The sequence below is a fragment of the Rhamphochromis longiceps genome, linkage group LG8 (assembly GCF_057381845.1).
Source record: "Rhamphochromis longiceps isolate RC_006_pf linkage group LG8, R_longiceps_female_GT1.1, whole genome shotgun sequence".
Taxonomy (NCBI): domain Eukaryota; kingdom Metazoa; phylum Chordata; class Actinopteri; order Cichliformes; family Cichlidae; genus Rhamphochromis; species Rhamphochromis longiceps.
Window position 1 is genome coordinate 13,727,366 of NC_140564.1, and position 18,237 is coordinate 13,745,602.

The 18,237-nt window shown below is 41.5% G+C and overlaps 1 protein-coding gene across 1 annotated transcript; it reads left to right on the forward strand.

The window, feature by feature from the left end:
* The first annotated feature begins 173 nt into the window (after positions 1-173).
* Positions 174-12,524, forward strand: ubtd1b (ubiquitin domain containing 1b). Its single transcript, XM_085415866.1, has 4 exons — positions 174-967; positions 9,215-9,442; positions 9,565-9,722; positions 11,706-12,524. The coding sequence occupies exons 1-4, from the start codon at positions 886-888 to the stop codon at positions 11,976-11,978; spliced, it is 741 nt and encodes a 246-aa protein (XP_085271992.1). The 5' UTR covers positions 174-885; the 3' UTR covers positions 11,979-12,524.
* The last annotated feature ends 5,713 nt before the right edge of the window (positions 12,525-18,237 follow it).

The following is an 18,237-nucleotide window of genomic DNA, read 5'->3' on the forward strand; positions in this document are numbered from 1 at the left end:
GGTTCCAATTAATTACTACCAGTATGATTTCAAGTAAGAGTATTGACATTAGAAGAACGTGTATCTGTTATATGATAACTCCGCTGTACAAATTAATTTGCGGACTCCTCCGTTCATAATTGCGTCAAGTCCCGACGCAATAGAAACCAACACCTGGCTGGATGCTTTTGCGCAAGCGTAAAGAAAAAAGTTCGGCGGCGCTAGCAGACTGCCGCTGGTCACCTTTCACCAGCGAAGTAGGGAGAATTTTTTAGGGGGGCTATTTAAAGAAAACACTGTACCGAGCTCGTCAAAGAACTGAAGTACTCCTTCGTACGGCGGACAGAGGGAGACTGTAATGACCCGCTGCGTTTGTCAGAGACGGAAGATGCGGGGAAATGATATCGTGCGCGCGGAAGTTTGTGTTTACTTACGCCGTGGTAGCTAGCGTGTTGGCCCTGTTAGCCTGTTAGCGAGAAAGGTGCGCTGTGTCTGGACGGGTTAATAGCAACACTTACAAGTCAGCCCAGCTACGTTAAACAGTAGAAACATACTGTATATATCCTGAAGCTAACAACGAGCTGGTGGCAGATGCTGGGGATTGCTCAAACTCTTGAAACATTGGTGCGGGCCACGAGCCGTGAACTCTGCGTGCGCGTGTCAACACGCAGGCAGAAGTTATTTACAAAGAGGGCACTTTAAGCCCTAATCTCAAACGTATAGACCTGCAAAACGTGATTTAAATATTAACTGCCGCCCTCAGTGCGGTTACGAATGACATATCAGGCTTGCGTCCCTGTGCGTGAAAACCATCCTCCTCATCGGACCTAGTACATCGTCCTCGTCCGCAATGGGGCCCCTGTTTAGCCAGTGAGACCCGTAAAAGCGATCTGGAGCCCGTTAGCCATGGGGGGATGTATGGGCAGATACTTGGAAGGCTGGGAAGACTCGCAGAGTCGGGGCTCCTCCAGGAACGGTGGACGAGGAGGTAAGGCAACATTGTGTGGATGTTGTATTAATATGCGGAGAGGTTTCTTTGAAATATAAGAGCTGGAAACTTAAAGTCAACAGTGTCTCTGTCCGTTGATGATCAGTGATGCCAAAAAAGAGAAATATTTCGGCGTTGATAGTTTTGTGTTGCTATAACAATAGCAGGTTCAGATTTATCTGAGAGTGCATTTCTGGCCACCACTTGTGATTCGCATCCCTTTTTTGTGTCGTGGCTGCTGTTAAACAGAGATCGATACCTCTGTTTAACAGCAGCCACGAGAGGGCAGGTGCACGAAATCTCCATTCACGATTCCTCACACACATCAGGAAACTGGATTCTGCTGTAGCTGTCTGACTTTGATGTGTGCCTCTTCTGTATCAGTAAAAAAGGGCTTGATTCTTTAGCTTTGACGAGGTAGTTTTTCATCTTATCAGTTCAGACTGGTGAAGCTGTATATTCAGATAACATCTGTACCAAAGTTGATGACAGTAAGCTCGTTGGGTGATTTTCGTATATTAAAATCTAGGGCGTAAGCTCTGTGTTGTGGTTACTGTAACAGCCAGCTACGTTACATTAATTCCAGAAGTTGCTCTCTTTTCACATCAGTTTATGTCTGTTGGTTACGGACTTTCCTGGAAGTTAACATAATAATAAACTGCTACTTTGTTAATCAAACTAAAGTTAACCATCAACACACAGGCGCAGTGCAGCTGAATTATTAGACACTGGGAACTTCTACTTTTGCAGAAAACAATGGTGATTATATTTTGTGTGACCTTGTTATGATACAGTCATTATTGGGAGATTAGGGCTTTACAGCCTGGCAGGTTCATGAATGGGGGTCACGTAAACATTTTGGGATGGGAAAAGACTTTCCAGCTTTTTCATATTTCTGTCATATTGCTTTAAAAGCATGCACGGTTGTGTGACTACAGTGCAAGCACACTTGAGCTCAGTGTTTGCCTTAGAGTGGCTGCTCAGGAAACTAAATGTCTGTTATTCATTTGGATGCAGGTTCTGTCCCCTTGATTTGTTACTGCTGGAAAGTTTTTCAGTCCGCCTTTTTCCAGTGGGAATTGTCTCCAGTTTGCATCAGAAAGATGGGAGGTTTTGAAGATGGAGTCCAACTTTCGCCATATAAAAAAGGGCGTTGTTTGAATAGACTTTCTGACCCCTGCTTATGGAGTTGCATCCTAAAATTAGACTCTAACATAGATTTTTGATGCCAATATGACCTTCAAGGTAAGTTTCTTTGTCGTGTGCCAGAGTAGCTATTTAAAGTTAAAGCTGTCAGAGCCAAGATACCCAGGCTTTCTGGCAGTGGCTCATGTTGATTTCCCAACTTGATTAGACTCAACACGCTCCCTTTGCTAGACAAGGCTTCGATCAAGAACAAGTCACATCATGCCCCGCTGTATCAGTGACTGAGACTGATACTGACTGTAACTCTGTTACATACATGCTCATAAAGAAACCCCATTTGATAAGAGGAAGAATTGGATAGCTCATATGGGATCTCAATTTTTTCATTTGTTCCAATTTTGTTTGGATAAGAGCTCACTAATTTGTGTTACTATGTTCGTGTTAGGTCTGCCTACCACACGCTTAAAGGAACAAAAAGGAGTCTCGTTTGCATTGTGATGCTGAGAAAAATAATGGAAGAACATGTTTGGACTTTAAATAAACATCTGCAGAAACCCGTTATAAGATAGTAACGCATTTAGAAGCAGCATGGATGTAACTGAAAGGTGATTAGAAATGCACAATTTCCAGTTTATTTTAAATATTGATTTTTAAAAAGTCAAATATCAATCAGGCTATAAGAGTATACAAAACCTGCTGAATATATATGCACAAGGTTCGCTTGCTAGTTTTGTAAATCACCTAATAATAACGGTAGACTGATTAACCATGATAATGTCAAAGCTCTCAATGATTAGGATCTCAAGAATCAACAAAACAATTCACTGGAAAGTAAGCTGAACTGTAAATGAAAGTGAAACCTGCCCGTTCCAAGGTGGTCTATCTATTTTGAATGTATTTGCTTTAGAAAACAGCTTGATTAAGGAGAAACACATTGTTTTAGTTGACAATGTCTATAATTTACAAGTGTTGTTGTGTTTTTGTTTTTTTAAGCATCTCTGTAACAGTGGTTTACAATTTCAGTAAAAAGCAAATATAGATCAAACCTCAAACCAGCCTTCCCATGAGTGGCTCTCAGCACTGTCTGTATCCAGCTGTCTCAGACTAACCAGAAATCAGCTGGGCTGTTGTATTGTCACGTCTAGGCTGGATTCTGACCTGGAGGCGTTCAAGTCATATTTTCACTTAATTGGCTCGTCTCGTACCGAGCAGGGTTACTGCTACATCAACACATCATCGCTCTGGTTGAACCAAACCCGTTTCACAGCTGTCTCAAGCACATTCCCATTTAAAGGGTGACCGCTATTAGAGTGATCAATCCAGCATAAACAACATAAACATACACATGGACAAAAGTAATGGGCCACACCTCTTAATCTTTGAATGCAGGCTTTGTCACAACGTATATAATCAGTCACATCTTTTTGCAAAGTGGAAAGACAGCTGCTCAGCCAGCTAAAGTTAATGAGTGGGGTCCTTCTCTGGTTTTAACATCAGCACAAAAACTGTACACCGGGAACTACAAGGTATGGCACAGCTGAGCAGTTTGTGTTACATGTGGGTGTCCCAGTACTTCTGGCCTTACAGTTTACAGTACATGCTTGGGCTTGATTTTTATTGCATTTATGATTATCTTGTTTTTATGTTTGCTGAATGCCCGAATTATAATTGGAAAAACAAAAATAATTACCCAGTCTTAATATTAAGATTAATTACTTTTGCTCAGAGTTTGCTGAAAATATTCTGTAAAATATTATAGTTGCTTCAGGGATCATTTTCAGATTACAGAGACTCATTGTATCTTTAGTGTAGTGTAAACATTGGTTTGACAAGGAAAAGATCCCCCAGATCCATCCTGGGAGGAGACCTGAATCCCTTTGGAGTTGTGTCATGAAGGGCATCCAGCATAAAAACCTGTCAAATCCAACACGCAGAGCAACCCGCTGTGACGACCCCCTGTGGCTGTGGGAGCAGCCGAAAGTAGCTTTTAGAGGCTGACTGTATCTTTAGCTGCAGAAAGGTGAAGGAAACAAAAGTGGTGATAAGATAAGCAGTTACAGCACGTGAGTGAGTGTGCGCCAGTACGTCCTCATATTGATTTGGTCAGTGGCAATTCGGTCAGTGTCATCTGGCAGTGGCGTTATCTTTGTTGCTCTTTAAAGGAAGAACGTGGACAACCACACCTTCCCCCCTGATAGTTCGCCTTATTTCAAGGGAATGTGTGCAGCTGTTAAATGTCTTTGCAGGTTCAAAGCAACATCTTGGTAAAGTAAAGCATTTGTTCCTAGCGTTAGGTAATCTTCATCAGCCACCTGTAGTTGTCGGGTGTGCTGTTTTTGCAGCACAAGGAAGCCTTGTTGCTGTTTTCTGTTTTATGAGGCATTTCACCGAGTTTTTTTTAAGACACACACACTTATCCCCATAAATTTTATTTCTGTCACTCGCGCTCTCTCACCGTACTGCAGTTTCAGCAGTATTCTCCTATAATGTGAACATTTTTGCACGCGGTCACACTCCCTATTCTTTTTCTATACAGTTTAGCTCACTGCTTATAAGTACAGACACAGTGACACTGATTCATAGGAGTGTACTGCAGCACTGCTGTTTGCCTGCGTGTATCAACCCATCCCCTCTTCTGATGAATTTTGTTAATATTCAAACTTTAAACTCCTGAGCATCTCAGTGGAAGATGAAGAGGATTAACCAGTATGAGGCCAAAGTCTCTGTTACCTTATTTGACCAAAATAAAAAAGCTTAATGACTAAGACATTATATGTGCACTACACTGCTCACATAACGTTGAGGTCCGGGCTTTGTGAAGGATAGTCTGTGACCGATAGTGTTACACGTACATATTTCCTACCCAGGTATGCTTTTACTGCATTTATAGTGTTTTTGAGGTCATTGTCATGCTGAAAAATGCCAACTGTGAATCAATACCATGCAGTACCATTTGGAAAGAGATGGCACTGCTTGGCAGATTATACCCTAATGGTACTTTCCTGTGTTCATAATTCCGTTAGTTTTGAGAAGATCTCCAACATCACTGACTAAGGGGCAGTAGACTGCTTTAGACCAGGGGTAGGCATCTCCAGGCCTCGAGGGCCGGTGTCCTGCAGGTTTTAGATCTCACCCTGGGTCAACACACCTGAATCAAATGATTAGTTCATTACAAGGCTTCTGGAAAACTTCAAGACATGTTGAGGAGGTAATTTAGCCATTTAAATCAGCTGTGTTGGATCAAGGACACATCTAAAACCTGCAGGACACCGGCCCTTGAAGCCTGGAGTTGCCTACCCCTGCTGTAGACATTGCCCTTTGCACCACTCCTGACCTCATCTGTACTTACTGATAACACTTTGAACCAAAAATCTCATATCTGGATTCATCCAGCAAAGACCTTTGCCAAGTCTTTGCTGGATTGTCTGCTATTATTCTTAAGAACATGACTTTTAGACACTTAATTTGTTGTAGATGATATTCAAGGCCACTCCATTTATCTTTGGTCTTCCACCTGTCGGCTTTCCTCTTTAGGAATTAACTTTTAGGACAACATTACAATGCTGTGCCTGTCAAAATGTGTAAGCTTTGGCATTGTTCATAGATTCAGCAAAAGAAATGGGTATTTCGTGCTTTGGTGACAGGCTGCTAGTAACAAAGTGCCTAAAGAAGCCATTCACAATTGGCTCTTTTCTAAGTTGCCTGTTAGGCACAAAACTGGTTCATTCCTTGAGTTAGAAGCCTTTTTGATGCTTGAATGATTTATAGGTCGTTGTTAAATGGCTTAACAAGCAAACAGAAAAGGAGTAGGGTCCAAAGAAAACCTTTGCAAGACCTTCAGAAAGCCGGGAGAACTATTGCTCAAGATCCCATTAAAAATTACAAGTCTGGTTTCTTGGAAGCAAAATATAAAGAAATAAGGGCTGGCTCAAGACTTTAGAGCAGCCCTGTACTAACCAATAGATATAAATGCAGAATAAAGTGACACAGACTGTGGGGAGGAAAAAAACAGTTTGCAATAGCTGTAGGCAAAACTTGAAAAGAAGACATTTAAGTAGTTGTTGTTGTAACACAAGCCTCTTTTGTATGACGCGTTTTGCAAGTGTTACGTCACGTTGCCTCGGCAGAATGGAAACAGATAGTTGAGGATTTACAGCATGTGTTTCATCTTAGAAATGAGGAGGTCTTTATGGTGTACCCAAGTTTTATAGAGCCATGTTGCACAATGGAGTTTTCAATGAGCTCATGAGAGTTTGGAATCTCATAGTGCCTTTAATGTATGCAGTGTTTATTACTGATGATACTGATGCAATAAGCTTCTAAGAGCCAGCATGTTCCATGTTAAGGGCTATGTGCTACAAAATAGGAGCAGGTGGACCTGTCGGTAGCTTTTCTGAGCTGAGTGATCTGTAAACAGAGCATATAAAGACAGTGGCGGCACTATTGTAGTAATAATGCATGTGGTGTTTTTTTGGGGTTTTTTTTAAGTACCATTACAGATGCTTTAAAAACACTTTTAAACTACAGAGGCGGGCCGTGTCTTTAACTGCAGAAAGCTGAATGATGTAGCGTGGTGATAAGATAACTGACTACAAGGTTGAGCCCACTTGGGTGTCCTGTACACTGTGTACGTCCACGTTGACATAACTGCAATATGTCTATAGCTCACGAATGTCAAACACATCTTCACATCATGGGCCACATACAGCCTAATCAGACCAGTGATAGTCCTTTCTGTCAGTATACAGAAGTTTAACCATACATCGAATTCCTCAGATATCTTCATATTAAGGAAAGAAGTACTACAACCTTTCTTCATCATGTAGAAAAACTTACTTTTGAAATTGTAAGTTAAAGAAATCTGTCACCATGACTCTGTGGAACCAGGTTGTACATATTAGGTGTGTAAAATTACAGAAAAAAATGGTTGTTACTCTGTAATAATATAACATTTTTTAACCAGGACCCATAAATACATTTTTAAAAAAAGCAAAAACAAAAACATGTGTTGTAGGTAGTGAAAAAAATCGACTTTTCTGCCATTTCATTCTGTATGAATTACTTATTTACCTGGTGTAGTATATATTGCCATGTAGGTTTTCATCAGTAATGCTATAAAAGTTATGAAAATAAAGCTAAAACTAGGGATGTTCCTAGTGAATAATTTCTTAGCGTACTTTTCCCCTTCATTTAGTCAACTAACTATTCTAAAATGAAGAAACAAGTTAAATTTGTCAAAAACTCTCTACACAAAGGCATTTTAAGCATTTAACACATTCCTTAATCAATCATGTTGCTTAACTGTGCAGCACCTTGGTTATGAGCATTATGAGCATTTCATGTTCTCCAGAAAAACACTTCTTCACCTGTTGAAAATGTGACAAATTATCATCAGAAAAACAAATAAACTGTGACTGAAAAGTGTGGCACATTGTGCTGTGTGTTATGAATGATGCACGCTGTTCCATATTCATGCCAACCACGTCAATAAAAGTTTAAATCTAAAATGACAAAACGATAGAACGATAGCAATTTTTTTTTCTGTTTATCTGGAGTCAGGGCGCAGGGGCAGCAGCCTATGCAGAGAAGCCCAGACCTTGCTCTCGCCTGCAACCTGATCCGCTTAATCTGGGGAACGTTGTACCATTCCTAGGCCATCCGATAGATATAATCTCTCCAGCATATCTGGTGCCTCCTCTCAGCAAGACATGCCCGGTCACCCAGAAACCTCACCCAGAAACTGCCCGCCTTTACTTTCGATGTGGAGTAGCAGCGGCTCTGAGCCCATCCTGAATGGCTGTACTTCTCAGGGAAAAACCATGCACCCCTGGGTGAAAGTCCATTTTCGCCGCTTGTATCCACGATTTCGTGCTTATACCTTTTAAAAGGACTAACAATATTTGTGTTAATAATAAGATCAGTCCCAAGATTGGTGCATTCATGCTGTTTCTCAACAATGATCCTCCATCTGATGGCAGATGGCTGCATAACATTTGGGACACAGCAATTAATCTGCATTGGATATCAATTCAAATGTTTTTGGCTCTCATGGACACCACAGGCCTTTTTTTTTTTAATTTTTGCTCAGTGGTAGTGAGGAACCTGCTTTTCTTTACTTGGGATTCACTCGCCTTTAAATGCTAATCCTACACCAGGATTACTTGTCCTGAGCCTCCTGCACTATAGATAATTAGTCTGGAAGAAAGGCAACTCTGCATGCGAGGTGTCCCTTTTGTATGCTGTATTTTCCATCAGTCCACTCTTCAATGTGTGGCAGCTGTGACGCAGGCATTAGCAACTATAGGCAAGTTTAGTACTCAGTTTTATTGTCAAGCTTTTACGTTGATTTATAGCTTCATGTATTTTATTTCTGGACATCCGTAGCTTCAGTCAGAGGAATTTTATGCCGGCTATGATACAAACAGGTGTGGAAAATCACTGGAAGTTTCAATGATGGGTGGCTGATCCTAGCCTGTTGTCCTTATGCTTTCCCTCCAGATCAGTCAGTGTTCTCCTGGCCTAGGTGTGCTCTGTATTAATAGTGAATAGTGGGAAACATGAAGGTAAGGTTACATAGACAGATATAGAGTAAGCATACGCTTCATGGATACAGCAAACTCTGAATGACCTCCTAATTTTAGATTGAGAAGACATGTTAGGGTGGGGTAGGACGATCTTTCTCTGATGACAGCTCGAGTTTCTGTCTGGCAGTTCTGTTTATTACAGTGAGGAGATGAAAGAACAGAGTTAAGGCTGGGCTTTCCTCATTAGCCAAGCTGCCTGCTCTCTGCATTCGGCATTCACACATGATAATGAGGATTGTGAAAACGACTTCCACTGACTGTCGTGTTTGGATTCCTGTTGTTTCTTCCTCCATTTTTACAATAGTAAGAAGGGAAATAAATTGTACATGTGGGTGAATTAATCAACACTTGTTTTGTAATGAGAGGACCTCATGCTGTGTTCAAATGTTACCTTAAATTAGATGTTTTCAGAATTCTGCCTCTGACCTTAGAATTTAGTGGGGTGTTTGTTTTATTTGTTGCGCATTATGAGTGTGAAACTTCAGCATTAAATTAATACACTCCTCTACCTTTACAGGGCGTAACGAGCCTCTGAAAAAAGATCGTCCCAAATGGAAGAGTGACTACCCGATGACGGAGGGCCAGCTACGGAGCAAGCGGGATGAGTTTTGGGACACGGCGCCGGCCTTCGAGGGCCGCAAGGAAATCTGGGATGCTCTGAAAGCAGCCGCTGTGGCCTTGGAGTGTAACGACCATGAATTAGCTCAGGCTATAGTGGATGGAGCCAGCATCACACTGCCACACGGTGAGGACAGAACACACACAGTATACTTATACAGTACAGTTCTCACCTCACTCTCACATAGGCTGCTTAAACCAGACTTAACTTACAATGTGACCTGTTTTTCTGTGGCATCCTCTTCTCAGGTACCCTGACAGAGTGTTACGATGAACTTGGGAACCGCTACCAGCTGCCCGTCTACTGCCTGGCACCACCCATCAACCTCATCTCAGAGCGTAGTGACGAAGACCCCAGTGACAGCCCTGAACCCCCAGCAGCATCCAAGAAGGAATTCCAGCTCAAGGTACCACGACTAGTACATCTCCTGTAAGACACGGGTCACGTTACCAACTGATTAGGACTAAATGGTGTCATCTGCATATTAATCCACACTGTAAACACTGTACTCAATGTAATCAAATAGATGTACTGGTCTAATATTAATTCAGAGTAACTGATTAAGTTTAGACGAATATTCAGTTGGGTGTATTAGTAACTCAAGAGGCAATGGTTGCCTCAGTCTTTGTTTTGGGGTTTTCCTTAAAGTTTGCATAAAAAACTAAATATGTAAATCTCCATACAGTCATGCCAAAACTACAGTTCCAAGGTTTTGCATATCAGAACATGCTAAAAAGTGGTGTAGTCCTCGAGCAAGTCATAAAAACTGATAGAATTGACTTTTTATACTGCCATTAATCATGCAATAAAAAAAAAATGCAGAAACAGTGTGTGAAATGCTGAGTACACCCTTACTGCTTCCACAACAATTAAGGGGGTAGATAGCAGCCAGGTGCTAGTAATTTGAATAGATTTGTTTGCTGGTCAGCAAGTGTGAGCACTTCTATAAAAGCAGAAGTTTTAGTAGTTTGCTATTCTGGAGCATTCAGGTGTGTGTCGACACAGTTCCAGACAGAAATGACAGCATTATTCGTACCTACAGTTCATTTAGTCTGCTCCAAATCAGTTGATGACTTTGTAAACTTGTAGCTTTTGCTTGTATTTTGGTTTCTTTTTGCACACAGAAAAATCTATATTAATTCCAAGTGAACCAAAATGTTTCACTGCAAGTCAAGTGAGAGTGTTCAGTTTGCTGATTGGCCAGATGTGTCTGAGGTGAGAACAACTAAAGTAAATACAAGAAGAAGATGCTGTGCTCCCGACTATTGAACATGAACATGAAGAATTTGCAATCACGTCACAACTAGTTGTCTGTACAGACCTTTGTACATCTATAGTACCTTGCCTCATCCCAGAATACAAAGCATACAAGGGTCCAGGAAGATTTTAGCTCAAGCCTACAGCATTTGCACCGTAAAGAAAGTTTTCTGGAGTTCATTTGGAACCACACCAAGACCAGCTCCTCCGCAGTGGTGTGGTTGTTTTTGTCCGCACCCAAGTGCGATTACCGTGGTCACACCTGCACAAACGAACCGCAAGGGGGAAAACGAACCAGTTCAATTTAAATGGACCAAGCACTGCAGATATGAAAACACCCTAAGAGAAACAACGATTGCTTCCACCTATGTGGGAAGGGTTATGAGGCCATTTCCAGTGACAAAGATGACTCTCATGTGGAAAACAATTATGTCAGCCACCATTCTTCCCAGCAGTGGAAGTAACAGAAAATTCCCCCACTTCTCAGACTCTACAGCCCTACTTTAACATTTAACATGCTGAAGTGAACTGTTAAAGTTCTTGACAGAACAACTAGACAAAGACTGAACAAAGTCTCTTCTCTCTAAAAAGAACAAGGCAGCATGTCTTAGGTTTCAAGAACTGCTAAAGTCTAGGAAATTTTTTATTATGTTCTGATATGGAAAACCTTAATATTAGTAGAGTGTGACTACATCTGGGTCAAATCATCATTAATGTTGTGGCTGTGCTTCTCCTGATTAATTGTTAAACTGCTGCAGATTGACAGGCTCTGGGAAAGTTGATGTAGTTACACATTACTCTGTTTTTGTGTTAGCTAGCTGTTTGAGCCGGTTTATCAGCAGCTGGTTTCACCTTTGGACAGAAAAACAGATTTCATCCAACATTTACTTCCTGTGGTTATGAGTCATATCCTCATATGTGCCTAATAAGTGCAAACAGATGCTAGAGAAGCTTATGTACTAACATTCATGCAGCTTTTGACATTTATTAAGACTTCTTACGGGGTTAAAACTGTAAAATGCCAACACAAAACAAGCCACGGACCAGTTTTTGAGTTCTTTGCATTTGGAACTTGGCTAACCTCTCCATGCAGCATTGTTAGCTCACTCTTCTGCTCTCTGCTCCCCTGTAGGTGCGGCTGTCCACAGGAAAGGACTTGCGTCTCAGCGTCAGCATGGTTGACACCATAGGCCAGCTGAAGAAGCAACTGCAAGTCCAGGAAGACATCGACGCCGTTCACCAGCGCTGGTTCTTCTCCGGGAAGCTGCTCACGGACAAGACACGCCTGCAAGACACTAAGATCCAGAAGGACTTTGTGATCCAGGTCATCGTCAACCCACAGGCACTCCAAGCCCCCAAACCATCACCGCCGACAACCACCGGCTCCTCACCTGTGCCCGAGTAACCGAGGACCATCAGAGGAGCGATGCAGTCTGTGATGGACCAGAGGTGCCTCCCAATGCTGGATAACTTATTCTTCTTGACAAAAGCTACTGTTACTGAAAGAGAAATAAACTGTGAGGGTGAAACAAACAAAAACAGACAAAGAAGAAACTGAAAAGTGCTGCTTTTTTCCCCCCTTTTTTCTAAATGTCCCTGTGTGTGCACGTGTGTGTTTTTTGGGGGGGATCTGCTGAGTCGTTCCAGTCATCACACTAACCAGAGATGCCTGTCATCGTTGCATATTAAAGCAGAGCTCCTCGCGCTGGTGTGCAAGCCTTTTCTCAGTGCACAGAACGTGCACATCAGAGCTGCACATGCAGACTCTGCCTTTGCCCTTTAGCCTGCTAACACAGTGCCAACAGAGGAACTGCAGAGGCGTTGGTTCTAGAGCGTATTTCTGCTATGACACCTATAAACTCAGCACTGTTGCTCTCTTTCTCCTCCACAGAAACAGGAAAGGAAAGCAGGAAAAAAGAAACGTGCTGAATATTCTTCTTCTTTTTCCTTTCCCTTACTGAGGAAATAAAGTCAACTGGGCTTTTTTTTGCACATTTAAAGATTAGTACTATACTTTTGTGGTAGTTTGTGTGCCTTCTACAAGACAAAAGGGGGGGGGAATCACCTGCAATTTTATTGTTGGGCTAATATATCTTCTTTTTTTTGTTTGTTTTTTTTTTAGATTCAGGAACTTTTAGATGGACCTAAGCTATAAGTGTTGCCTTTATTTCTTTTAAAAGATTTCGTAAGTCTTGCGGACAGAAGAGAATGGTTGTGTGTGGGTGTGTGTGTGTGGAGGGGGTGTGCGACAAGACTACGAAGCTGACCCATACGATGCATTGAGAGTCGAGACTGGACTAAAAGTCATAGCTTAAGTGAATCACGTCATTGATTTAAGGGAAAGCGGAATTCCCTTGAAAAAAGTGTCGTCTTAACCGCTGCATTGCTGACTGCGCAGTGACGCCCTGACCAGCAGGAGGGAGCAGCACAGGCCTTATTAAATTTAATCAGATCAGTTGTTTATGGTCACTTGTTTTGTTTTGTTTTTCCCCTTCCACCACCGGATGAATGTAAATCCAGCTTTTTTTGCTCTCGATGTGGTCTGGTAATGTTGAACAATAAAAGAAAGAAAGGAGGGGAAAAGGGCATTTTCTCTTCACCAGCAGGTATGATACGGAGCGGCGAGTGAAAACAAAAAGCTCAAGCTGATTTCTTCTTTTCTTTTTTTTTCTCCCTTCAGTAAAACTGGCCATACTGGTGATCCCCTACATATCATGACTGTTGCTTACAAGCACACCCCAGGGATTTCCACACGATGTCCAGTTTGCTTCTCATGTAAAAGCAGTTGTTTAAGGCCTTCTGTGTGGCAGGAAGGCCCCACAGAGTGATTTAAAAAAAGGTGGATTTGGGAATTAAGCATTCATTTTGCATATAGCAAACTCAGCGTATGGCAGTAGGCGAGGTATGGTCTTAAGCAGGCAGGGAAAGGGAAATGCAGCATGCTGCTTTATGGGATTTTTTTTTTAGGGGGGTACTAATACTGCTGGAGTTTTCTTTTAACAAATTTTAATTTAATCATATTTTCACAGATCTGACTGGAAAGCTAAAAATAAAACCAACCAAAATCTGTGCTTCAAGGCGAGAATGTTTTTTTTCTGTGGTGGCTTTCCTGTAAGCTGGTGTCGATTCAGAGAACAAGGAGAGGTTTTTTCGAGCTTGTTTGTCTGTCTTAGTTTCACACTGAGCGGTGAGCACGCACTGCCTGTTTGCTTTACATCATAGCACATCTGTTAGTGTTCATGCCCCGACTCTAACCGGCTCTTGAAGAGCAACAATAATTGTTTGGAGGGAAGAGAGCCATCAGGTTTGTCGCCAGCCGCAGCGGTCACCAGAGGAAACAAACGAGTGAGATCTGATATCTGTATGTAAATCTGCAGACGAGCTGCAAGATCTTTGGCAGTGGAACATTTTCACTTTTTATTTATAGCTGCTAGCAGTCCAGAGTTCACTCGACTTCGCTCACCTTAAGCAGCCTTTGTTTGTATGTACCCGTGGAGAGCATTAGCTATCATCTGGGAACTTTTTAAATTTAACAGTATTCATAAGTGATGACCAGTGCACAAAATAAGCTTGGCTGATGCTGGAATCCCTGAAAAATTAGATGTCCCCAGAGGCTGGACTCCCAGATTGATGAGCTACAAACAAAACAGCCCCACATTCATCCCCCTCATGCTGGACCATCTGAATCCACTTTAAATCTCTGTGGCTGTGTTCACACTGGAGCTCAGTGAAGATGATTTTGCCTGAATAATAGCCATGGATCACTCGGTGTGAAAAACACCGTGCTTTATTATCACAATCACCCTTTCTTGTATTTGCAATCAGAGATATGAGACTGCTTTCCTGAGCAGTGTGTTTGCACAAGAGTCTGTTTGTATGGGAGGAAAAATAAAAGCCATAATCCTGATCATGACATTTATGTCACTGCGTAGCACACCCCAGCTGATTTTCTTTTTTTCTTTTCTTCAGTGACTCATTTCAAACTCAAAGTGCATTTAAGCTACTTTTTTTTTCTGTTGTCCTGTTTCTGCACACAAAGGAGGAAAGCCAAAGATACAAGAGCACTCTGTGCATCAGTTCCAGGTCACGTTGCAGAATAACGCATCAGCTGGTTCACTGTCACAAACGTCCACAGCTGGACGAGCTTTGTTTTCATTCTCCGCTCCTGTCGCACAAATATCCTGCATCATCAGCATCGTGGAGGTAATGAAACTGACCTGAGCCACAGCAGAGAGATGATGTTCCTTCTCTCTTTGTCTAGCCACTTTTCAGCCTTGTGGTTCATTAACTTGTGTGTGTTTTAAGGATGTTTTTCTTTCTTCCTTCACCTTTTACCTGTGGTTCCTAAAGGGATATGTTTTGTAACTATCGTATGCAAACTTGAACAAGCGTTTGTCTCTGTATGTGCAATACAATAGACATAGACCTCATCAGTTTCGTGTCTGATTTCTGCTTTTTGCTGATATCCAACAGCACCAGCCATGAGTATTGTCAAAAGGTACAATCTGCAGTGCTGCAATCACCTGTGTTTGTGTTGTCTCTTTAAAATGTGTTGCTAGCTGTCGCCTTGACCGCCCCGTCCCCACGGGCTCTTAATATTTCTAGAGTAAATATCAAAAGATTAAAATTTGCCTACACAGTTTCATTTTAGTGTCCATTTAGCATTCTGCGGCGCTCATCTCGGCCGTTAAGGTTGGTGTCGTCGGACTTGAGGGTGCTCTGCTGACAGTTTTAATTATGGCATCTCCTGTTATGCCATTCTTGCTGAAGTAAGCTTGTTTGCTTGCTCCGTGTCTTCAATTTGTCCTCTTTATTAATGTCTTTGAGACTTTGGGCACTGACCATTGTCCGACATTAAAGGGACCACATGTTATTACACTGTAAAGTGCTTTAAGGTGCCCTCAGAGAACTGCAAACAGGACCCCTGATCGACAGTATACAAACTACTAAAGCCCATCCCCTCCCATTAACGGTTCAATATGCCAATTAAAGGCAAAGTATAAATATCTGTATGGTTCCATCATAGGAGTGTGCTTCAAAGCACAGCCAGACATTTAGTTATTGCATTATTTAGTCCCCTAAACCTAGAACCCTAGTCACAACCTTGGTTATTTTTATTAAATGTCTTTGTTAAACCAGGCTCTGTGCACACTCACCATATCATATAAAATATGGACATGGCTTGTAGGACTAACAACTGAAGTCTACACTTAAGTGCCTTAAACTGGTATTGTTTTTAACGGCCACCAGGGGGCCACGACTGTGGTTGCATAAAAAGATTTCTCATCCTATAGTCGTCAATGGGAAACCGTTCCTTGTCCAGGTTAAAGGGGAGCCTAAAAACACTGGCTTACCTCGCTAACACATTAATCTTGCGCCGTAGCACACCCCTCTTGGGTTACTCTGGAAATTCTCTTGTTATCAGTCTTTCTGAAATGCTGTTGCACATATAGGTCAGACAGAATTTAGGACAGGTTTGTGTTTTGCGTTGTTGCTCTAATCACTGCTCTGCAGCTTTGTGAACTAACCCAGAGAAAAATGTTACCACTCGCAATAGTCTTTTCTTTGTCTCATTAGATACAAGTTACTGAAATCTGTTCCCATAAGGAGATAACTTATCCTCTCAACCTTAGAATAAGAGGAAAGATGAGATAAAATTCCAATTCTGAGGCGTGAGATTAAGCACTAATACATGTTTGTCAGTCGAGTTGTGTTTTGGAGCTCACTCTTAGAGTAACAGCGGGTAATTCAAGATAAAGATGATTTAAGATAATCTGTGAAGATGCATCAGCACAGGCAGCATGTGTGTTTATTTAGCCCCCGCCTTTCTGTCCTGAACCACTTCACCTCCTTTAGTTTGAGTTGAGTCCAGTGACTCATCTTTTTCAGTGAAATGTAATCACAGTTTACGTGACGTCAAGCACTCAAAAATGTGATAAAGTAGAGCTTAAATCAACTTTATGATATTTTTGAGCATCTGGAGATGTTTTTAAATGGGCGGGGACTTGAGAGCAAATCCTTTAACCACACTTTGAGGTGATTCTCAACTGCAGACTGTATAAAAAACATGGACATAGTTTTCAGGTCTTAACAGTGACAATGTGAACGTGCCTTAAACCTGCATTCTCTTATATATCCAGCAGGGGGCAGCTACTGTCAGTGTAGCAGAAATCCAGTTGCATAGAATCTTTGCATGAAAATCCCCCTACTTCTCCCATGATCTACAATCTCACTAAACATGTTCCTGGTGAACTTTATGGGCTCAGTCACTAGTTTCAAGTCTACATTCATACAGTCTGATGTTCATTTTGTAAGTTGTGTTTATTAAGAGTCAAATTCATGTTTATGTTTATTACGCACCACCTCTCGTTTTAAACACGAAAATCCTTGATGGTCATAACTTAGGGGTGAGGTCACTGCGGCTACGTCCAGCTTTTATATACAGTCTGTGTTCTCATCAGATGCCGTTTAGCCTCTTTCGTCTGAGCACTCTCAATGTGTCGAACTTCAATCGAGCAATGCAAATGGACACTGATCACACACACTCAGTACTGGTCTCAAACTCCTTGGAATAGTGCTGCGTATCTGCAAACATGTAAGACTTGACTGAAATAAATATGTGACATCAGGGACATATGTTCATGATACCCAGGAATTAAATTCCATGTAAAGCTGGTTATAAAAGCCATAACAAGCTAGCGATATTTATTAAAATTCTTTTTTTTTTGTGGCTATTAACACTCCACACATTACTATTAAAAAACTTTAATTATTCTGGCACAAGAGCAGCCATATGTAAAGCACTCAAAAAAGGAAATGGAAAAAAAGAAAAATAGAGAGATCCTAATACACATTTTTGAAATTGTCCACACCATCCAAGTGCATAGAAAAAAACAAGCATCTTTTAATGAATATGTCTTGAATAACATCTGCAAAATAATTATACCTTTGTTGGGTTCATTTTTGTGCTGACTTCTTTTTAAAACATGATTTTAAAAGGTTGAATAAAATCAAACTATTATACAAATGAAGCATGTGTTTTATTCCAGAAATAAGGATATATATTTGTTTGGTTTTCTTTAATTCTTTACCACAGGATGGCGCTGTGCTCCAAAGCAAACACTTGAGTGAGCTGGTCCCAGCAGAGGTGGATGAAACACTGCGTGATTTACAGGATGTGTGTTTCTCAAAAACAGTACTGCTGAAATAAAGAGGTTCAGGGAAAGAGTTGTGGAGTACAAAAATTCCTTTTTAGTGGAAAAACGTTGCATTTTAGCATTTTCACATGCTTGCCTCATAGCTTTTGTAGGAATTATAGTTCATAAGCTGATAAAAGTACTGACTTTCATAAACATACTTTAAAGCCCTTTCAAAATAAGGGAATGCAGGGGTGTTATAGACCTGTTAAAGTACTTGGGATTCTATTGTATCCCACTTTTTAGATGCTTGACATTAATATTTCTGCACTGCAGAAGTGTGGATGGCAAAACAATCAGACAGTCTTTCCAGAAGGTTCCCCTGTTGAAGTTCTGGTTTCTGTAGGTGGCGCTCTTCTCTTATGCAGCTGACCTGTGGTGAGCAGACTGTACAACTGTAAAATGCATCACTTCCTGTCTAGGAGGTAGGAAACCGCAGGGAGTGCAGTGTTAACCCCCCCCCCCCCA